Source organism: Triturus cristatus, chromosome 2_1 (genome assembly GCF_964204655.1).
Source record: "Triturus cristatus chromosome 2_1, aTriCri1.1, whole genome shotgun sequence".
In the NCBI taxonomy this organism is placed as follows: domain Eukaryota; kingdom Metazoa; phylum Chordata; class Amphibia; order Caudata; family Salamandridae; genus Triturus; species Triturus cristatus.
This window is the reverse complement of record NC_140581.1, coordinates 981,700,592-981,724,249: the sequence shown is the minus strand read 5'-3', so window position 1 is coordinate 981,724,249 and position 23,658 is coordinate 981,700,592. Positions and strand designations below refer to the sequence as shown.

The following is a 23,658-nucleotide window of genomic DNA, read 5'->3' as shown; positions in this document are numbered from 1 at the left end:
CTCGCCACAGTACTTATGCCTGAGCGCTCCGGAATAAATCCGGAGCGGGGGCCCCTCCATGTATATTGCAGGGGGGCCTCTTTAACTTTCGTTACGCCACTGCCGTTAGCAACAGATAAAATACATTTTGCCATGTGCAAAAGGCAAACTGCGACTCTGTAACTTGTTAACGAATCTCATTTTGCTTTTGCGATTCGGTATTAGAGATAAGCGTGTTTAGGGCGTCCCTTCCCAATACTGAATAGCACTGGTATGAATGTTTTGCGACTAGAATGTGGTCACAAAACATTCACATTTTACCGACTCCATAGAGGAGGCAGTAACCCCGCCCCCTAAGGCTGCTGGCTTCACCTCATCTTATGGAAGAGAAGCAGCAACGTTGAGGCCAGAATAATAAACACGGAGTACTAATGAGGTAACCACCACCTTCCAAGTAAACAAGTTTTTAAAAGACTCTGCTTACTGATAGGGTAATAGAAGCAACGATAAACCGCTTTACAGCACAATTACTACATTTCTTATTGATTTGGCTACAGTCAAAAGTAGCACAATTCTAGCCTTAGGCATTAAAAACAATAAAGATGGGACTGTTAGTGTCACCACAGACAGATGTTGAAGCTGGCAGGAACTAGCCAACATCATATTTGCTGGCATGCCTGCCCACATAAACTCTTCTCAAACCGCTACTTTATGTCACCGCCTCTCTTATCATTGGAGCCAGACAATGTGACACATTAACGATCCTTGAGGCCACATTAAGTCAAATTTGGTTGTTTTGCTTCGAAAATATTTCCCTACAATGCTTCCACCAGCATCTCAAAGACGACATCCCAAATCAAAATGAACTCTTTCTCGATACCCCTACATTTACATAAATATCATTACCACTTCTATGCATACAAAGATGTATATTATGGTTTTGGGTAGCTCTTTTCTGTTTGTATGTTCAGGGTACCCATGTTATAACCGTAGTGACGTAGCAGAGTCTTGTTTTTAACTTCGTATTTGAGTGGGGTTGTGGACCGGGTCATGCAACAAAAAAAACGGTACTACTGCACAGACCAAGCTTCCATACATCACTTTTTTTTAAGTACACATTTCTTTTCGCTTTCTGCTGCCTTTGGGAGTGATTTTCAAAAGTCCTGATAATGTGAACGTGTTTCTGCGTGGTATTTTGTGACATAGGCATGCCATTGTGTGGGTGACATGAGAGATAATTTGCAGGTCAAAAAGTAATCACTTGGGACCTAAGTAAGAGGTGAATTTCTTCTAAAAAAGGAAAATGTTGTGTCCGTCCTCCTGTGTGTATCACCACCCCATTCAGCGGCTGGTTGTAGGCAACTTACCAGAAGGCCATCGGTTCCAGAATTTGAAACTTCTCTTGGGGTGGACCCGACAGCAACAACAATTTTGTAAAATGGGTTGTCCAATGTAGAGTGGCCCGGTGGATGTGATTTAACCCAGCATAATTTTTTTTCTGGCCCATCATGGATATTTTTGCGTTGCCACACAAAAAACGTTTTAGCACAAAATATTTTATTTTTAAGCAACCATGCAAAAGAACAGTAAGGTATAAACATAAAAACGAGAGAGATTGAAGTGAGTGTCCTACCAATTAGCATCCCACATGCTGGAAACATGTCCCAGCAAGTAAGAGGCATTTATTAGTTCCTTCCTGGAAATGGATCCCCGCTGTGGGGGTCTATCTCCAGGTTTGACATATGTGAGGATAGTTTCAATATATTGGCATTGCAAATGGAAATTTTGGAAACCATTGATATTGTGTCCATGGGTGGTGTATGAACTGCATCTTTAAGTAAAATGTGTTACGTTCATTGTAGACTTTTCTGAAGTATCGAGGGTAGCAGGTCTGCAGTGCACACTGGGAAAGAAGATTGATTCTGATTCTTGATTTCCTTAATTTTTCCATATTTCAGATCATCAACACGGTTCTAATGCTGAAAGAATAAAACATGAAAATGATATTAGAAATAGATCACCCATGCAATCATTTTCAATATACTGTTAGACAATGCTTGGTATGGTTTTGGGAAAGGAGAAAGCTGCAATCTAACTGCCACCAGACTTCAGAGCCTTCCTCTATGTTAAAAACGCCCGTATGAAAAAAACAAGCATTGGCAAAGCCAATAGGTCTGACTTTAATATGCTCACACATGCACAGAGCATTGGCACACATTAAAGCTAGACACATTGGGCTTTTCAGTGGTACCAGTTCAGTTCCGGATTACCAAATAGGCAAAGTAGATACCGGCCTATGGGCACCACTCCTTTCAGGGGCCCTGCGACAATAGATCTAAATAATATTGATTTGATCTTAAAAGAAAATTTGAATCAAGCTTTCTTAAATTGTCTCCAATTAATTTTTGTTTAATAACATTATTAATTGTTAATGTTTAATTTTGTGTAATAGAATTGGTTTATTAAAATTGGTGGTTGGTAAAATTAACAAGCATTTACAATGCAATAGGTCTCGCATTTGCGAGAGTTTGAGCTATTGGCATTGTAAATGACAATGCTTTTATTTATGTTATGTAACCCTGCAAGTAGTGTGTAAACATGCACTTTGTACTTACAGTCCCCTCTTACGAGAAGCAACGCTGGCAGTAACTGCGCCACTTTTACTGCCAGTCTTGCTTCTCATAAGCAAGGTTTATAAGTACAAAATGCGTGTTTACGCACAGCTTGCAGGTTTTCAAAACACATAAATAAAAGGCATTGTCATTTACAATGCCAATAGCTGAAAGTCTCGCAAATGCGAGATCTATTGCATTGCAAATGCTTGTACTTTTGTGCTTACAAAACAAGTCCTGGATATTTGTATTTTTTAACCATATGTTGACTTATTGTTCCTACATTTATTTATCATGGTTATACAGTGCACGAAGCAGGCGAGAGCTCTTGTTTTTTTTTTTTTAGCTCTTGAGGGCACAAGCCAAGACAGGATAATAATACATTTCAGAGAAAATGAATAAAAATGCAAAGGGTTCAAAAACATTTGCTCAGTCACAGTTTGATGAGCGACAGACAAGTGAAAGTAGCTGCAACGCTAATGACACTGTTTGCTGATTTTTTTTATAAGAAAAGAAATGGAGCAAATGAGCTTTCTCTACTATTTCAAAACAGCAAATATGGAAATTAGCAAAGAGATGTTCAACCCGATTTGCTTTCATTTTTCGCAGGTAATTTTTCTTTGTATTTAAGATGAAACAAACGAATAAATACAAGTCTTCATTTTATCAAGGACACAGAGAGGATTTTTGGAAGCGTTTAGGAGCAAGACTAAAAGGTGGATTTTTCGGTATGCCATGGACAGGAGAGCCTTTCAGGACAACATACCAGTTCACTAATAATGTGAAAATAGACAAAAGAGTAGTGCATAACTACACAGGCACACATAATACAGGAAGGCAGGGACCGTGACACCAGGCCGTGTGTTTCAAAAGCAGGAGGGAGGATGAGGCAGCTGCAGCCAAAACAGATCTCAGTCTATGAATGGAAAGCAAATGTGGCAAGATAAGAGCAAGATTTGCAGCACTGTTTACAACAAAGCTCAGTAAACCACGAGCACTGATCTCCAGTGGTCCAGGTTAAAGAAAGAAATAGTGCTCACAAGCTCTGAGTAACAACACATGTAACAGGGGCAGTCCTTCAAAATGGGCGGAGCATTTGAAGCCCATATCCTGAATACAGCATGAGACCTAAATACGTATTTGGAGATAATTTACAAGGGGGGCCCAAAATTTCAACTGCATAGGGCCTCCACAGGGTTTAGTCTGGCACTCTACCAGTTGGTACTGATGTTTAACTGATCCTTCCTGTCTCTGACAGCATCATTCCAGTAGATGATCACATAGCCCTGTGCAAAAGTCAGAGCATGATCACTGGAAAATGTGCTTTGAAATGCTCATTAAATGGACCTTCACATTCTGAAGATATAGCAAGTTTGTCTACAGTGCTAAAATATTGTAATATAATGAGACACAGTACCTTTTACATTTTTTCATGGACTTTTGAAAATGTGGAGCTCCACGAAACACAGAGCGTGGTTTCAGAAGTTATTTTTGGGATGTATATGAATTGTACAAGAACTTCTGAGAAAAGGATATTTTCCAAAAGCTAACGCTGAATTCTTTGGGATACAAGCATAATTTCTACACAGATAAACACTGTAAAGGACTGAGACTGAGAAGTTTTTTAATAATCAAGAAAATGGCACACTATGCAGATTTTTTTAAATTAAGGATAATGGGCAGATTGCATATTTAATTGCAAGAGAATACCCAGTCCGGGTTTAATTTTACATATTTCTCAAGCTATACACAGGACACAGTGGGATGCAGATTAGTCTGCCAGGTTGATATTTTAATCTCATAAACTATAATATTAACAATTACTGATGACATTAACGGGCCTCATAACGGCACCTTTTTGAATGATTTACTCATGATTTCTATCTAGCGACTAAGTATTGTTGTTACATACAAGCAAGACTGATGTCCTAGTTCCACAGGCAAAACTATCAAATATCGATGAAGTGAACACGCAACAAGACAGCACCAATTTGAAGGCCTCATCCATGGTACAGCTTTTTAAGTGATAGGACCCACCAGCTGGTATGAGAATATGACCACCTTGTAGAATCTACTTCACAACCAATTTTGAGGTAAGTGCTAGGTCCCTTCGCCTCCATAAAGACTTCTTCTAACCTGTCATGAAAGTTCCGAAACAAGATTCACCTTCCACACAGTGACATTGACTTTGTTTACAGACTTGGTTTATGTAGATCTATGGAATAATTGGTGAGATGACCTTTGATATAAGCATTTTATAGGTATTATGTCTAAAGTATTCACTTGTGGCTAGTATTGATTGCAATTTTGGCTGTTAAGAAAAAGATTATATACCCCATGCATTTTGTGGTGCGAGTGCCGGAGCACATGGACTTTTGTTGGAAGACCAGTTGGATTTGTTCATACTCAATACAGGTGATATTTTTCAATTTACTTCGAAGGCAGAAGCAGTACTAAGAGTTGCATTTTACATAATAATATAAATCAAATGAAGAAAGACCCTACAGGGCACTAGCATGGAAAAGGAAGTCAGTTTGAAAATTGCAAGTTGTATACCAATATTGTAAGTATTAATTTATTGTTTTCTCTTTTTATCCTTGAGAAAGCACAAAAGGTTTAATTGACCAGTCTGAAATAAAAATCGTGTTGGCTGGCAACAGCATAATATTGGTGATAAAATAATGACTGCTCCTATGTGCATATTATTAGATAATTAGGAACACGCTGCCTAACTTAATATCGAGTTTGTGAAGAAACAAATAGTATGCATACTGATATGTTTAAAAGCAAGGATGGACTTACTAATACAAACATACACCTACGAAAGGGTATGACCATCATGTACTACACTTCTGAAGTCACTACAGCTCTAAAAGTGTCAAAAAAGACTTTAATGTACTCCAGCCCAGCACTGGAATAAGACAAGCCCCACACATTACCACTCACAGGTATTGCAATACGTCTCCAGGGAATAAAGTAACACCCCATAGGATTTTATTTTAAATAAATAAATATTTTCAACATTGAAATTGTATATGTATCTATACTTTTAGTAATGTTATGTTTTTCTTATTTGTATGGCGTGCATGTCACCCATGAGTGTATACTGGCACCTATGAAGGGGGTGCAGGCCAGCCCATTACATGTGTCAGGTTTTCAGTTTTTTTGAGGAACTAAAAGATGGAGCTGGCAGCTCTGATTTGGAACGGGAGATTGTTCTGAACTTTGGGGACAAGGTGGAAGAAGGCATGGCTCCTGGCTTGGCAGATGCGTGGGACAAGGGTGAGGTTGGTCAAATGTAGGTGTCAAGTAAGTGTCAGGTGCTAGATGCAGCTGTAGTGGTAAGCATGTAGTTGAAAAGAACAATGGTCTGGGTGAGGCCAAAAGGGTCCACGTGTAGAAAGGCTACTATTAATTAAAGTGTAGCTTTCATCTAGGTTAGTGGTTGAGCAAGACAACCAGCAGCATCGGAAAAACAATGTATGAAGGGACACAAGGTAACAAGGGTGACATCACATTTATTAACATCATAAATGGAGTATCATCCAACGTTAAGGAGCTAGTCCTGGTGCTTACACAAAACGTGAAGGTGCGTGAGGTGATAAGTGATGGTGACTTAAAATTTCATCGCAATAACAACATATTACAATTTACAAAACTCAGTGAGTATAAAGTTGTATTAAAGGAGTTTTGGTTGCGAGAAGTCAACGGCGTTTCGATCTCCTTAGTTGGAGATCATCATCAGGACAAGACACGTGTGAGCCGATAGGATCTGTCTGAGTACGGCTATAGCGCCGATCGTCGAAGCATCAGTATGCCGGAAGCAGCGCTGGAATACGTAGTAGTGCACAACAGCATTGGCGATGTATGGTGCTGGAGGCTGGAGGGCGCAAAGTAGCCTGGAGGTATGGGAAAAATTGTAGGAAGCTGATGGAATCAGTGGTACGCTCGGAGGAGTCAGCGTGCTGGTGGAACGCTCGGTTGAGTCAGCATGCCAGGAACTAATTAGAGGGGTGTGTGAAGCCGAGAGCAAACAGCAAATGTATCGTGTGTCGGCCTGCGTTGATGAAGCAAGTAGTGGTAAGCATGGCCATGGCAGTGTAGTGCTTTGTATGTGTTTGGGAGAAGCTTGAACAGTGCAGGTTTTCGGATAGGGAGCCACTGGAGCTCCTTGAGATGTTTGGATATATTAGTGCAGTTTGGTAGTTTAAGAGTAAATACAACAATACAATACAATATTGTCTTGCACCACAATCTGGCTGTGGAGGTGTGTAAACATTATGAGCCAGAGGGTGGAACTCTGCAGTGTATCAGTGAAAGCAATGTTGTGAGGCATGGGCAAGCAAGATGGTTGTAGTGTCACATAGGACAGCATCACAGAGCTCACATCATTATACTAGCCTCTCCCAGTGTCCCAATGCCACTTCACCAAGAGAAAGCAATTATTCAATATTTATTTGCTTAGAAGTTTTGGACTGTGTCACAAGGCACCTTAAGGCCACTACAGCGTACTAGCATGGAAAAGGAAGCCAGTCGGGAAATTACATTGCTAGTTAAGGGTCTTAAAACATGTGAGATGGTGGCCTTTATCCAATATACTTCATTGGTTGTTTTTGAAATAGCATATCATTCAGTGAAATGCCTTAATGACAAGGTCAGTTTTTATGAGTTTTCTGCAGTCTAGCTGGTCTGTTTCTACTTGCAAGGTGGGATTCAGTGTATTTCAGGGTTCTGATTAGCTGGATGCCGAAAGATGTGCTTCCTGAAGGATCGTCAATGAATCAAGTGTAAGCTGGCTATTCATATGTTGATGGGGTTTAGACATTGGAGACCTTTAGAAGTAGTAATGTATTTTTCCATTATGCCTTATGAATGATGCAAAGAGTTTGAAACGTGATCCATGACTCTGCCAAAAGCTACTGGAGTGCTTTCAGAAGGTTGGTTGTCTGATTTGAGAGTCTGTCAATAAGCTTTCAGAAGTGGTGGTATAACCTTTCCTACATCCATTCATACATTCGACCAAATTACATATAGTTAGGAAAATTGACAGAGAGGGTGAACCTTCACACAATAGCGATGAAAGCTTACTTTCCTTAACCCTCTGATCTACAGCTAAATGCCATAAAGTATTTTTCAATTTCTTTGTGGTTAGCACACATTTTTGTAAATCGTGGTCAAGCTTACAACACCAGCAACTTTGACTACTCAAGCAGTTTGATCAAATACCCATTAAAAAAGCACACTTTACACATTTTTCCAAGTTAAAGGAATGTTAGTGCCATCTTCTACTGTCCTGCAAAAAATGTCCTAAGACACCTACAGCTCACCTTTTGCCAGTTCGCAGCAGTTCAAACCCCTCGTTGATGTTTTCCAGGGGCATAGTGTTGGTCACCAGTGGCTCCAAGTCAAATGTTTTCAACATATAATCAGAAACTAATTTTGGGACACAGTCTTTGCTCTTCCAACCTGAAAATAGAGCATATAGCACCAAAATAAGTTATAACAGTATTAGTTATGTTGAAAGCAAACCCATTTTTGCATTGCACATTCAATTTCTAAATTATCTGAAGCTCAATGAAGAAACTGTGGATCAGCATTGATGCATTCATCTTGAAGATTGCCTCTACTAGCTACACTGGTATTCAACAATTTTCACAGATGAAGAAAGAGAATATCTTGAAGATTTGCCATGACTGAAGGAACTCATAGTAAGGTTCTCATGCAGTGCCACTATAAAACAATTATAAAATTAATATTGGGCACATTTTAATTGTATCTAACTTTAGGCTTATGAGTATGGTTCAATTTCCTTTTCTTCCCAATCACATTGGATTCTTCAAATGTACTCTCTTTGGATAGTACTAGCCAGAAAGCTTAGCATCGTCTCTTCTATTAGGCTACTCACCAATATGCCTCTTATTGCTGAATGTAAGCTTTCAAAAGGATGAAATAAATTGTTATTTTGTCTTCTTGGTTTTCTTCCCTGTGCCATTGGCCAGGAATGCCTGGTGCAGCTGGTGGTGCTGTAGGAAAATAGATGTGTGCAGCAAAAAAGCATTTGACTCATTGATGAAAGGCAACTATAATGGCATTTTACCATATACTTCAATAGAAGGTTTTTGCAACTCGGTGGAAAACAATCCTACATCAGACACAGGCCCTGATTAAATAATTTTTTAATGCAATGCAGCGCAGCAAGGCACCTTGCTGTGCTGCACTGCGTGAAAGGGAGAGGGCAGGAATACACCATATCCTTTAAGATATGGCACATTCCTGCTTTCTGTCTGAGCTGGTGTACAATCTGCTGCCTAGTGCCAACACAGGCATCCTTGCACCACGCTGCAACAGTGCCTGATACCTTCCTGCACACAAATATTCTCCTCTGAGGCTTTTTCCTCTGTCTGAGTGTGCTGCACGATGCAGCACACTTAGAAAGAGGAAACAACAAAGAGAAATAAAGATATTTCGCCTTGTTGCGCCTCCCCTCGGAAAGAGTAGCATTCTGACTTATTCCCAAATTTAAAATTTTGGGAAAGCTTCAGAATCCATGGTGGATGCATAGGAACACACATGCTCCACCCATGGAATGCCTTCCCAGGGCACAAAAACGCAGGATAGCAATTTGAACTGCCTTGCGTTACTCCATATTTACCAAACTACTGCTGGGTCACACAAGGTGAGCTTGTGTGGCTTGATAAATCTGACTTATGGATTGTGTTGCCCTTGCAGCACCTTGTGTGACGCAAGAGCAACACAATTAAATCATAAATCTGTCCCCCAGTATTGTGCTGACAGATGTCACTTTGAACTGTTATTAACCCCTTCGCTGCTAGGCCTTTTCTTCCCCTGTGCTAAGCCTTTTTTTGGCTATTTGGGGTAGTTCGCGCTTAGGCCCCTGTAACTTTTTGACCACATAAGGTATCAACGCCAAATTTGCGTCCTTTTCTTCCAACATCATGGGGATTCTAAAGGTACCCAGGGTTTGTGGATTCCCTGGAGGGGTCCCAGAATTTAGCCAAAATACAGCTACATTTTGTCTTTTTTTGGAAAAATGGGAACAAAGTGCTGCAAATGAAAGCGTCTGGGTTTTTCCCTGCCTATGGTATCAAAAAAGAGTTTTTGGGGCTGGAATCACCATTTTCCCAGCTTTTAGGGAATGACAGACTTTTGTCAGAAAACCAACATTTTTTACACAGTTTTGTCTATTTTCTGGGACATAGCCTATTTTTGCTATTTTTTGGGGCTTTCAACCTCCTTCCAGTTAATAGTAGAAATGGGTATGAAGCAATAATGGATCCTGGAAAGCTATACATTTTTGAAAAATAGACAGAATTCTGAATTTAGTAAGGGGTCATTTGTGTAGATCCTTCACGGTTTCTTTATAGAAACTAACAGTTAAATATAGCAAAAATTGAACATTAGTTGAAAAAAACAGCTTTTTCTGTTAACGTTTTCACCTGTAACTTCTTCTAATTATGACAGCTCTTTGAAAGCAATATACCGTTACATCCGCAGGGCCTTAATCGTTGTGGGCATATATAGGACTTGTAGGTTCACCAAGAACTCGACGAACCCAGAGCCAAAAACTGAGTAGCGACTTGCAATGTTTTTTTATTATGTAGTGGGTATATAGCAATTACTCTGGGAAAATGTATACATGGAAAAATTGGTATGAAAGACACCTATGTATTTCTGAAATGGGAACAAAATATAGATTTTACAAACAGTAGATATTTGCACACTTCCGAAATTGGGAACACTCATACTAGCATGAGAATTTTCGGTCATTTTTCAAACTGACTTCTTTTTTACACTTTGTCTTTCATTTGGAAGGCAGAAATGCATTGAAAGTCAATAGGTAATAACAGTTGCTTTACAAAACTGAATTACCCTAAGTCTCCCGATAAAAATGGTACCTCACTTGTGTGGGTAGGCATAGTGCCCAGGACAGGAAACGGCTCAAAACGCAACGTGAACACACCACATTTTTACAATGGAAAATTACCCTTTTTTTGCAAAGTGCCTAGCTGTAGTTTTTGAACCCTAGCTCTGCCGGCACCTAGGGAAACCTAGCAAACCTATACATTTTTGAAAACTAGACATCCAGGAGAACACAGGATGGGGGTGACTTGACTGGCTCTCACCAGGTTGTTTTACCCAGAATCCCTTGCAAACCTAAAAAAAGTCCAAAAAACCAAATTTTCCTCACATTTCTGTTGTGGAAAGTTCTGGAATCTGCGTGGATCCACAAATTTCCACCCACTCCGTTTTCCCCAAAGTCTCCCGAGAAAAATGGTAACTCACTTGCGTGGGTGGGCCTAATGCCCGTGACAGGAAATGGCGCAAAATGCAACATGGACACACCACAATTTCACAGTGAAAAATTACCCTTTTTTGGCAAAGTGCCTAGCTGTAGTTTTTTAACCCTAACTCTACCGGCACCTAGGGAAACCTAGCAAACCTATACATTTTTTAAAACTTGACACCCAGGGGAATCCAGGACAGGGTGACTTGACTGCCTCCCACCAGGTTCTGTTACCCAGGATCCCTTGCAAACCTAAATAATTGACAAAAAAAACAAATTTTTCTCACATTTCAGTGGTGGAAAGTTCTGGAATCTGCGTGGATCCACAAATTTTCACCCACCCGGCGTTCCCCAAAGTCTTCTGACAAAAATGATACCTCACTTGCGTGGGTAAGCCTAGTCCCCGCGACATGAAACAGCGTTAAACGCAACATGGACACTCCACAATTTCACAGTGGAAAATGACCCTTTTTTGGCAAAGTGCCCAGCTGTAGTTTTTGAACCCTAGCTCTGCTGGCACCAGGGAAACTTAGCAAACCTATACATTTATGAAAACTAGACACCCAGGGAAATCCAGGATGGGGTGACTCTACAGCCTCCCTCCAGATTCTGTTACCCAGAAACCCTTGCAAACCTAAAAAATTGTCAAAAAACCACATTTTCCTCACATTTCTGTGGTGGAAAGTTCTGGAATCTGCGTGGATCCACAAATTTCCACTCACCCCGCGTTCCCCAAAGTCTTCCAATAAAAATGGTACCTCACTTGCGTAGGTAGGCCTAGTGTCCGCGACATGAAACGGCGCAAAATGCAACGTGGACACACCACAATTTCACAGTGAAAAATGACCCTTTTTTGGCAAAGTGCCTAGCTGTAGTTTCCGAACCCTAGCTCTGCCAGCACCCAGGGAAACCTAGCAAACCTATACATTTTTTAAAACTAGACACCAAGGGGAATCCAGGATGGGGTGACTTGACTGGCTCCCACCATGTTCTGTTACCATAAATCCCTTGCAAATCAAAAAAACTTGCCTGTGGCGGGCACTTGGGCCGCCCACACGAGTGAGGCACCATTTTCATCAGGAGACCCAGGGGAACGCTGGGTTGTAGGAAATTTGTGTCAGCCCGGTGATGCCACAACTTCCCCACACAAAAATGTGTCAAAAAAGTGATTTTTTCAGCTAAAATTGAGGTTTGCAGAGGATTCTGGGTAAGGAAACGTTGGGAGATCCAAGCAAGCCATACCTCCCTGGAATCCCCCGGGTGTCTACTTTTCAGAAATGTGTAGGTTTGGAAGGTTTCCCTAGATGGCCGCCAAGTCCGGGGCGAAAAACTCATGAGACCCCCCTTGCAAAACCAGGTTGTTTTGTGATAGGTAATTTTGATGTCGCCTCAATAGGTTTTGGGCCGTTGCCTGTCGCGGGCACTAGGCCTACCCACACAAGTGAGGTACCATTTTTCTCGGAAGGCTTTGGGGAACATGGGGTGGGAGGAATTTTGTGGATCCACGCAGATTCCTGAACTTTCCACCACAGAAATGTGAGGAAAATGTGTTTGTTTGGAGCAATAGTTAGGTTTGCAAGGGATTCTGGGTCACAGAACCTGGTGAGAGCCAGTCAAGTTACCCCATCCTGGATTCCCCTGGGTGTCTAGTTTAAAAAAATGTATAGGTTTGCTAGGTTTCCCTATGTGCCGACTGCGCTAGGGCCCAAAATAGACAGGTAGGCATAATGCTAAAAACAAATCCGTGCCTAGTCGGCTTTCTGCTGCCCTGGGGGGGATATCTGGCGGTGGGGTTGCTCTGATATGCCCCCAAGGCGGGGCAGAAACACTGTGGCTTTTTTTTTTTTGGGGGGGTGGGGGCATTGGTATGCCCATTCTGGGCAGCCCCCACCCCCACACATAAAAAAGCCAGCATAATCGTTGGCGTCTAGTGGGCTTTTTGCCCCCGAGGGGGGCAGAAAGGCTGTATTTGTTGCGCGTGGGGGGTGGGGGCATTGCCATGCCCGTTTTGGGCAGCCCCCACCCTAATTAAAATTTGCTCAAACAAATCCCTGGTGTCTAGTGGGCTTTTAGCCCCCCAGGGGGGCAGATTGGGGTCTACTGTCCCATCTGCCCCCCAGGGGGGGGCAGGAAGGCTGTACTTTTTGTGGGGGATGAGGTGGGGGCATGGGCATGCCTGTTTTTGGCAGCCCCCACCCTAATTCAAATTTGCCCCCAAAAAATCCCTGACGTCAAGTGGGCTTTCTGTCTCCCCGGGGGGGGCAGATTGGGAGCTACTGCCCCATCTGCTCCTCAGGGGGGGCAGGAAGGCTGTCATTTTTGCAGGGGAGGGGGCATGGGCATGCCTGCTTTGGGCAGCCCCCACCCTAATTCAAATTTGCCCTAAACAAATCCTTGGCGACTAGTGGGACTTTTGCCCCCCCGGGGGTGCAGAATGGGGGCTAATGCCGAAAGCCTACCAGACACCAGGGATTGTTTTTGAGCAAATTTTAATTAGGGTGCCCCAAAAAATCCCTGGAGTCTAGTGGGGTTTTTGCCCCCCCCGGGGGGCATATTGGGGGCTACTGTCCCATCTGCTCCCCAGGGGGGGCAGGAAGGCTCTAATTTTTTGCGGGGGAGCGGATGGGGGCATGGGCATACCTGTTTTGGGCAGCCCCCACCCTAATTCAAATTTGCCCAAAAAAAATCCCTGGCAACTAGTGGGCTTTTTGCCCCCCACCCCGGGGTGCAGAATGGGGGCTAATGCCCCCATCTGCCCCCCAGGGGGGGCAGAAAGCCTACTAGACACCAGGGTTTTTTTGGAGCAAATTTTAATTAGGGTGGGGGTTGCCAAAAACGGGCCTGCCAATGCCCCCACCCTAATAACAATTTTCCCCCAAAAATCCCTGGGGTCTAGTGGGCTTTTTGCCCCCCTCGGGGGGCAGGAAGGCTGTAATTGTTGCACAGGAGGGGGTGGGGGCATGGGCATGCCCATTTTAGGCAGCCCCACTCTAATTCATATTTGCCCCCCAAAAAAACCTGGCATCTAGTGGGCTTTTTGCCCCCACGCTAATTCAAATTTGCCCCCCAAAAAAAACCCTAGCGGGAGGAGCCTAGCGCGCATCCAAGATGGTCGCGTGAGCACAGGGCTCCCCGGACCCTTGCTGCTCCTCGGAATATATCCTGAGAATATCCTGATGTGGTTTATGGAATCTGGCAGATGAAGACCGGCTGAGCACGTATCTCTTTTCAGAACTCGAATCGGACCTGGGAATCCTGAGTTGTCGTTGTTCGAACTTTTGGGACCCACCCGACGGAGGTGCCCGGGGCGAAGGTGAACCGTGGAGCCGTGTCATAATTGAACAACAGCGGCTGCAGTGCGGTGCCAGTGGCCGCTCTACCACTTTCGGTTTCACTTTCGGACTTCAGGGGGCTGGCCTGCGAATGCACTTGATGTGGCGGGGTGTTTCCTTGGCCTCTGCGCGAGGCCTTGTCTCCACCTGCCACTAGTGTGCCCATTGCCTTGGGTCCCCCCGCACCGCTATATTGTGGTCTCTGGTGAGGCGCTGGTCTGCGGTGCCGGTGCCCCTGCGATTCTTGATCGGCGGTCCCCTTTGGTGTCCGTGACCACATGGGGGGCAAGGGGGGCCCCGAGGGGCGCAAGACTAAGGCCTCCCTCCGCGGGGGACCGGTCCAGGCCAACAACATGGACCGCTACACTCAGGGCAGAGGGTCCCCCGGAGCGACCGCCCCCCCCCCGGATGCCGTCGGTGGTGGCACGACCGTCTCTCCGGAGCTTTCCCTGCAGGACATCATGGGCGCCATTGATGGCATCAGGGAAACCATCGCCACGCAATACGAGGCCCTGGCCCGTAAAATCGACACGGTGGCAATCGATGTCACCCTAATTCGGGCAGATCTCTCCAAAACTAACGAGAGGGTTCAGGCTCTCGATGTGTGGACCTCCACCCTTGGTACGGATGTGTCGGACCTGCAGGCCGCGCTTGGTGACATTAAGGCGGTCAACGATCGGATGGCCCGGCGGCTGGAGGACTTCGAGGGACGGGCCCGACGCAACAACATCCGTGTCATAGGCGTACCGGAGTCCTCCGACAGCCGCCCGGTGGACCTCCTGGTCGAGGACCTCATCCTCCAACAGTTGGCCCCTGCAGGCCTAAGTAAGTTCTTTGCTGTGGAGCGGGCCCATCGAGTTCCGGGCGGTCGGCCACGGCCGGGGGCCCCCCCGAGGCCTATCGTGGCCAAACTGTTCCACTATAGAGACCGAGATGCGATTCTGCAGGCCTCACGGGTCCACGGCCCGGTTCGTCATGAGAACTCATCCATTAACTTTTATCCGGACTTTACCCAACTTGTCCAGAAACAGCGGATGGGATTCCAGGGGGTGAAGCGTCGTCTCCGTGAACTGGGCCTAAAGTACTCTATGCTCTACCCTGCAAAACTCCGAGTGGAACATGAGGATCGTACTGCCTTTTTTGACTCTCCTGTGGCCGTGAGTGACTGGCTGGACTCGCTGCCGGACAGAGGTGACCGTCCCGGGCCCTCTGCAGGCGCCGAAGGTGACGGGTCCCTTTTGGAGTGACTTTTGGTCCTTGATCTTGCCATTTTGCATTGTTCAGCTGGGTTTTACTTCTTTTGTTCATTTTGTCTCACTAGGACCGGTGTGGGGGGCGGGCGGGGACGGGTCCCTTTCCTCCTCCGGGGTCTTTTCGTAGAATGGGGTTAGTAGGGCGACAGGCACACTGCAAGTTGGGGGGGTTTTCTGGCCCGCAGGGGTGCAGGGTGGGGGGAGTTGGATTTGGGGGGGGGTTGGGGGGAGGGAGGGGTTGTTTTGCTGTGTGTTTTTTGTTCGCAGAGCGAGGTATTGATTTTTATCCAGATTCGGGAACTGTGCTACTGACTGGGGGGCCTTTGATCTATTGGAGGGGATGGGGGGGGACGGGTTGAGACTGATGTCATGGAACGTCAATGGGTTGGGGGATCGTATCAAACGGGGGGTAGTACTGCAGTATTTGCGTCGTCTGACTCCTGATGTGGTGTTTATCCAGGAGACGCATCTGGTTGGCAATGTTTGTCATGCAATGAACAGGGGGGGATACCGCCTCGTGGCCCATTCTGGTTTCACAACTGGTTCCAGGGGGGCGGGCATTCTCCTGCGATCCTCACTTCCGTTGGATATCACTAGGGTAGTCTCGGATGACAGAGGGCGCTATGTGTGTCTGACTGGGAGGTGGGAGGGGCGGCCCCTTTCCCTGGTCTCAGTTTACGTCCCCCCGGGCCTCCAGAACTCCACCTTCGCGGACTTGGGTCGAATGCTGCTTGAACTTCCGGAAGGTCTTTTGCTTATGGGCGGGGACTTTAATTCGGTGGTTTCGGGTGACCTGGATCGTCACCCACCCAGGGCCCTCCCCGCTGCCCAGGCATGGCTTGGTGGCCTGCTGGAGACCTTCGGCCTGGTGGATAGTTGGAGATTAATGCATCCGACCCAATGTCAGTACACCTTTCACTCTGGGGCGCATGGGAGTCTTTCTAGGTTAGACTATTTCCTTATGCCCGCGGCACTGACTGGTCGGATTCGAGAGGTTAGGCACCTGGCGCGGGGTATTTCCGATCATTCCCCGCTGTGGCTGCTCTTTGACACCGAGTCGCGGTCTGCAGGGCGGATTGCTCCCATTAACCCGTGGTACCTGCGAGACCCTATGACTCGCGACAGCCTGGTTAAGGCTATGGACCAATACTTCCTTGAAAACGAGGGGTCGGTGTCGTCCGCAATGTCCCTGTGGGAAGCCTTTAAAACCGTAATCCGCGGACACGCCCTCTCCCAGATAGTGGTGGCTAAGAAGCTCAAGAGTGAGGCAGTGGTGAAGTTGGAGACTGACATTTCGGGGCTGGAGTCGGCCTTGGAGACGGGTGTCACTCCGGACGGGCTCCATGCCCTCAGCCTGAAACAGTTTGAATACAGGTCTCTTGTCACTGACGCTGCCAAAACGATGTATAGGGAGCAGCAGGGTCGATTGTATGATGCCGGGGACAAGGCGGGAAAGTTGATTGCGTGGCTGGATAAGAAGGAGAGAGTGAATCGTGTGGTCCCGGTGCTGTGTGTCTCGGATGGAGTGTGTGTGACTGAGCCTGGTGAGATTGTGGAATGTTTCGCTGACCACCTCCGGGCCGTGTACTCCCCGGTGACTGATAGGGATGAAGAAGACTCTTGCCTTCTGCTGAGGGATATTGCTTTGCCCGGCCTGTCCGTCGAGGATCGTGAGCAGCTGGACGCCCCCTTGTCTGTAGATGAAATTGCAACTGCGATTCGGTCCCTTCGTTCAGGCAAGGCGATGGGTCCCAACGGGCTGCCCATTGAATTATATAAGTTGCGCCCGGATAAACTCGCGCCCTTCCTCCGTCGTATGTTTCAGGAGTCCCTTGAGGCAGGCTCCCTTCCTGACGACCAGCGTCTGGCTACGATAGTCGTGATCCCCAAGGACGGTAAGCCACGAGATCGCTGTGCCTCCTACAGGCCTATTTCACTGCTAAATGCAGAGCCTAAAATCCTGGCTAAAGTCCTTGCCAATCGTTTGTTGAGCGTCATCTGCGATTTGATTCATCCTGATCAATGCGGCTTCATCCCTCACCGTAACACCGCTCTTAACTTGCGGCGTCTTCACGGCGCCCTCGCCAGGGCGGAGTACCTCTCCGAACCAGCCGTGCTGGTTTCTTTAGACGCCACGATGGCCTTTGACACCATCGAGTGGCCATTCCTCTGGGCTGTCTTGACCAAATTCGGCTTTGGGGAGGGATTTCTTGGCTGGGTGAAGCTTCTTTACACGGGACCCATGGCTCAGGTGGTAGTTAATGGGCGGGTCTCTCGGCCCTTCGCTCTCGGTAGGGGTACGAGGCAGGGGTGCCCGTTGTCCCCTCTGCTCTTTGCTCTTGCCTTGGAGCCGCTCGCCGCTTGGCTCCGCTGGGAGCCCTCGATCAGAGGGATCCGGTGGGCCCCGGGCTTTGAGGATCGGGTCTCGTTGTATGCGGACGATATTCTCCTGTATCTCACCTCGCCGCGGCAGTCGCTTAATGTTCTCTTTGATGTTCTGACTTCCTTTGGGAGAAATTCGGGTCTAACGATCAACTGGTCTAAATCCTGTGTCTATCCTATCTCCGGTGACCCTCCTCTCTTGCCGCCTCGGCTTCCGATCCAATTATCTCTGTCCGGCTTTAAATACTTGGGAATATACGTCTCGATGGACCCGGTGGCTCGCTATGAGCAGAATCTCCTGCTTCCACTTCGGCGTCTGAGGGAGGACACGGCTCGGTGGTGTAAGCTGCCCTTGTCCCCGCTGGGTCGGGCAGCACTGTTTAAAATGATGTCCCTTCCCAGATTTCTCTATGCACTTCAGAACTCCTTCGATGTTATTCCTGTGTCCTACTTTCGGGAGGTGGAGAGCCTGCAGAGAAGACTGGTGTGGGACGGACGGGCGCGTATCGCTCTGGCAAAGCTTACTCTCCCCTGGTACGACAGGGGCATCGCGCTTCCCGACATTCGCAGGTATTATTGGGCCTCACAGCTATCGGCCATTAACCATGCCACGTATGCGCCTGGCTTGAATCCGGCGTATGAGATGGATAAATTCCTGCTTCCCGGCGGAAACTATAACAGGGCACTTTACTCCAGCTCGGCTGGACGGACCCTTACGGGCCCTACTAAGATTGCGGTACGGATCTGGAAGGCGGCCAATGTAGCCTTGGGCTGGAGTGAGCGATTAACATGTGCCACTCCTCTGTTTGCCTCCGACCGCCTGGGAAGCCTCTGGACAACGAAGGGGTTTGAACGTTGGGACACGATTGGTATTAGTAGAGTGGGAGACTTATGGATTAAGGGTGCGGTTAAAACATTCGCGGCGCTCCAGAGCGAATACGAACTTACGGAAAGGGAATTCTTCCGCTACGCCCAGATTCGGCATGCCCTGCTCTCTGTTTTTGGGGAGGGGACCAAGATCCCGGCTTCTTCGCCCCTCGAGGACCGCATACTCGATGGTCATGTCCCCGACAGTACTATCTCATTAATTTATAAAAAACTTATCAATAATCGGGCTGACCTCTTGGTGCGCCTCCGGGAGGCGTGGACGGGGGATGGGGTGGAACTGGACGACGAGGACTGGCAGTCCGCACTGTCGTCCCCCAAGGAAGTGGCCATTCCAGCCCGTCTCCGCCTGGTCCAACTCAAGATTCTCCACCGGGTGTATGTGACGGGTCCCCGTTTGGTCTCGATGGGATTTTCTGAAGACGGGCTCTGTAAGCGGGGATGTGGACTCAGAGCCACCTTTCTCCATATCCTTTGGGAGTGTCGCGAGGTGGCGGAATACTGGCGCCGGGTTCACGTGGTCATGGGACAAGTCACCGGGGTTGTGCTGCTGCCGGAGGTGCGTCGCTGTGTCCTGAATGTGTGGGAGCCCAATGATTATAACGCGGCTCAGACTCGGTGGGCGGCCCTGGGGAACATGATTGCCAAGAGAGATATAGCGCAGCTTTGGGGTTCCCAGCGGCCTCCCACCGTGTCCTTATGGAAGGAGAACATGGACTGGTGCATGTTCAGGGAGAAGACTGTGTATGTGGCTCGTGGTAAACCGGGGGCATGGGGTAGAATCTGGGGGCAATGGAACGCGTATCGTGGGGGTATCTGTATTCCCCCCCTAGTGGACACCGATATTGCTTTGTCCCCCTGACCCTTGATGGTTCCTTGCGACTTTTGGAATAACCGAATATAGACGTTCCTCTCCCGTGATCCCCCCCCGACCTATCAGTACTCCTTTCTCTAGATAGCTATTTGAAGGTCTGAAGTAGAGTCCCCTGGATGTAGCCTGACCCACATCTTTTGCCCTTACGCCTCGCCTTTTGTTTTTATTTGTTATTTATGTTAAACCTATGTATCCTGCTTCCCTAGGACTATCCGGAGCCATGTACGGGGCTGGGCCCCGGGAGTCGACTACTGCCCTAACATCTGTATGATCCTGTCTGAATCTAGCGGCCGGCCCTGGTGGTTGTAGGCCCATGCTTGTAATTGACTTATTGTTCAATAAAATTTTCAAAAAAAAAAAACCCTAGCGTCTAGTGGGCTTTTTGCCCCCGGGCGGGGCAGATTGAGGGCTAATGCCCCCATCTGCCCCCCAGGGGGGGCTGAATGTCCACAAGACGCCAGGGAGTTTTTTGTGCAAATTTTAATTATGGTGCGGGCTGCCCAAAACGGGCATGCCAATGCCCCCACCCTAATTAAAATTTTCCCCAAAAATCCCTGGCGTCTACTGGGCTTTTTGCCCCCCCTGGGGGGGCAGATTGGGGGCTACTGCCCCATCTGCCCCCCAGGGGGGGCAGAAAGACTGTAATGGTGGCAGGGGGTGGGGGCATTGGCGTGGCCATTGCGCACAGCCCCACCCTGGGGAGATTGGCGTGCCCGTTTCGGGCGGCCCCCACCCTAAAAAAAATGGTGCAAAAAAAATTCCTGGCGTTTAGTGGGCTTTCTGCCCTCCCGGGGGGGGCAGATTGGGGGCTACTGCCCCATCTGCCCCCCGGGGGGCAGAAAGGCTGTAATAGTGGCAGGGGTGGGGGTATTGGCACGCCCGTTTCGGGCAGCCCCCACCCTAAAAAAATGGTGCAAAAAAATCCCTGTCGTTTAGTGGGATTTCTGCCCTCCCGGGGCACGAAGGCCGTTGCCCAAGGGACCGCTCCCCCCACCCCGATGTCTAGTGGGTGGATCCCCTTTCCAATGATAACTCTCCCGTCTTTCTACGTGCCCGGGGGGCTGAGATAGCCCCCTGAGCATGGAAAGTGAAACTGAAATGAGCCTAAAGGCTCATTTCAGTTTCAGTTTCTGAGCAATGACGACAGCTCGACGTACGCACTGATCTTCATGGCACAGAAACCAGAGAGACGGCCTCAGGAGCTGGGGAAGCTCTTCCCCAGCTCCCAAGGTCACAGGGGTGAAATAGAAATCCCTCTGCTGTCTGCAGCAGAGGGATTTCGTGCCCCTGGCCTCATGACGGAATGGTTCCGTCATGAGGACAGGGGCACCGATGCTCATGACGGAACCATTCCGTCATGAGCATCGAAGGGGTTAAGGCGAAATTTTCTCACTCACATACAGCTAGTGCAGAGGGGGTCAGAAAGTCCCTCTTTAAATGCGGGGGCGGCATGTTACTGAGTCCAGAATAGAGAGAACATAGACAGAGCAGAAATATTGTCCATGTCTCATTTCACATGCTGTGTTTGCAGTGTCTGCATTGTCACCTAACCAATTCTTTGCATTGTGCTAGATGCATCAATCTGGCATAACCCAGCAGAGTGTAACACATCTGGCTGCATAATTTTGCCAAAATCGATATTAGTGATTGGTTTATGATGGAGGATTCCTTCTGTGAATCCTTGCAACCAGCCTCAGGTTAAGAAAGCCATGGACACCAGCCATCCATCTCTGTGTTCACTTTGGCAAAGTGGCATTGTTGCAAAAAAAAAGTAGCAAAAAGGATATGATGGTGTGAGTTCTCAGCCCATTTACCTCTGAATCCTACACCTACTATTCATAGTGCATAATCTGTTAATCGCTGTTACTGATTGACAAATAGGGTCTCAATGTATCAAAGGCTTTTCTCCCTCACAAGGACTGCCTTGTCTACATGGGTAGACTTTGCGAGGCTGAAAAACATAGTTTATTGTAATGACATTATGTGTGACAGATGTCTTTGTCACTTACAATGTCAATACTGCAATTTCTTGAGAATCAAAAGGAAAATGGGAAGCAAAGAGGCATTTCCTCCTTCAGTCAAATTCTAAAGAAATTGTATCCATACCTTAGGACTGGACATTCAGTCCCAAAGTATTGAAATGTGTTATTCTTTACATTGCAACAGGTGGATATGCAGTCTTTCAGGATGCCTGCAGAGACTTGTATGTATCTCAGAGTAGTTTCATAAATAAGGGAGGAGCTCAGAGCAGGAGAGATAGGAAGATGGTGATGAGATGGGGGGCTAAGATGGTTAATGAAGTATAGTAGATAAGTCTGTGGTGCAAGAGTAAGTTGTCCCACAGCCTTGTACTGTGCACAGAGAAGGCCTGCTTCCAGGTTCTTCCTTTAGAGTCTTTTCAATTTCAATTTCAAGTCTGACCAGGGAGGTGCTGTAGATGTTGTGATGGTCCCAAGAAATATGGAGCTTGCTTACCATTTTGGTAATTTGTATGATATTGTATATTATGAAGTCTTGACAACCAGATGTGAGCTGGGAGGGGAAGGCGAAGAAGCAGCTTGTTTAGCTACCAGTGACATTTTTCTATACTCCCTGGCTTATTTTCAGACAGTCTGTATCATGCAAACCTGCTGTCAGGGTGTCAAAGGTTTGGGTTGGAGAGGATGGTCCCCCCCGCATTACTCAGGACTATAGAAGCCAGTACAAGATATTGAAGGGTGATTTGAAAAGTGCGGTTGCGATGGTAGGGACTGATTCTATGGAACATATGGAAACAGTGAAGCTGAGCTTTCTACTTGACAATCTAAGGCCCAGTGTTGTTTGGTAAGCACACTTGTGGATTATGTACAATCCAATTCAAAGTTCCTACAACATGCATCTTAGATGAGGAGATGGTAACTCTCCATGAGGGAAGCGATCTTCTTTCCTCAATACAGCGCATTTCTTCATCTGTTTCACTCATCTTACTAATGGTCCAAAACCTTAATACATTTAAAATTAGTTCTTTTGTTGCAAAATGATTTTTGTAGTTCCTCTCTAGCTCAACAAGATCTGGTTCTTAGATATACCGGCTTTGATGGAGGAAGATTAATTTTTCTGAAAAAATTAGGCCAGTTCCTCCACTATTTTCCTCAATCGATGAGTTTAAGTGCTTGATTCCTGAGTCACAAACCTAGTGGCACCTTGACCTTTCACATGGGAAAAAATTCATCAGCACAAAGTCAAAAATGTTCAATAAACAACAGTATATGAGCAAATGGATTACTTTCTGACATTGGGTGTTAGACAAGCAGATTGACTCTCTAACTTGTTGTATTAATGGCATTCTTCTCTTTATATTTTCTATAGCTAGTCTTGGAATTTATGTTTGCCACCATAGATTATGTTCCTTGAGATTCCAGCCTCATTCTTCCTCTTTATCTTTGCACTTGTTTTCTGATTTGTACAATTTAGAGTTCATCTGATGATGCACAGGAGTGCCAAGTGTTTTAACAAAATCAACCTTGCATCAGTCTATCAACAAGTAGAACTACGCCCTGACTCCAAACACCTGACAGCACTTGTGTCAACTATTGGTATGTTCCAGTTACGTAGAATGCTGTTCGGGCTAGCTTCTGCTGCCCCGATATTACAAAGAATTAAATTGAAGGTTCTTGAGGATGTCATGGAGCGACTGGGATCCAAAATTAAATTTTGGAGGTGGCAGGTAGAGACAGGAAGAAGAATGACAGGCTTTTGAATCTGGTACTGAAAAGTCTACAAAAAACAGGAATGACAGGTAACACAGAAACAAGTGAATTTAGGAAATCCAAAATTGAGTATTTTGTGCATGTTATTTCAGAAAAGGAGTGAGAACCCCAGCCAGGTTTAGTTGAAACTATCTTAAAGGCCCCAAGTCCTGTTAACAAACAGCAGGTTGCCTCATTCCTGGGACTTTGTGAATTTTTATTGCAAAGTTTATTGAAGATTTTGCCTCTAATACATGACAACATGAACATTTTGTATCCGAAAAAAATATATTATGAAATGAAATGTG

At 46.5% G+C, this 23,658-nt stretch overlaps 1 protein-coding gene across 1 annotated transcript in view; it reads right to left on the bottom strand.

The window, feature by feature from the left end:
* Nucleotides 1-1,528: 1,528 nt before the first annotated feature.
* LOC146866160 (alcohol dehydrogenase 1-like) overlaps nt 1,529-23,658 on the bottom strand; it is a 251,197-nt gene continuing 229,067 nt past the window's right edge. Inside the window, exons 8-9 of the mRNA XM_085640804.1 lie at nt 7,919-8,057; nt 1,529-1,958 (exon numbers count right to left, since the gene is read on the bottom strand). Of these exons, the coding sequence (XP_085496930.1) occupies nt 1,934-1,958; nt 7,919-8,057 (164 nt within the window). The 3' untranslated portion in view covers nt 1,529-1,933. The remainder of the gene's footprint in view (nt 1,959-7,918; nt 8,058-23,658) is intronic.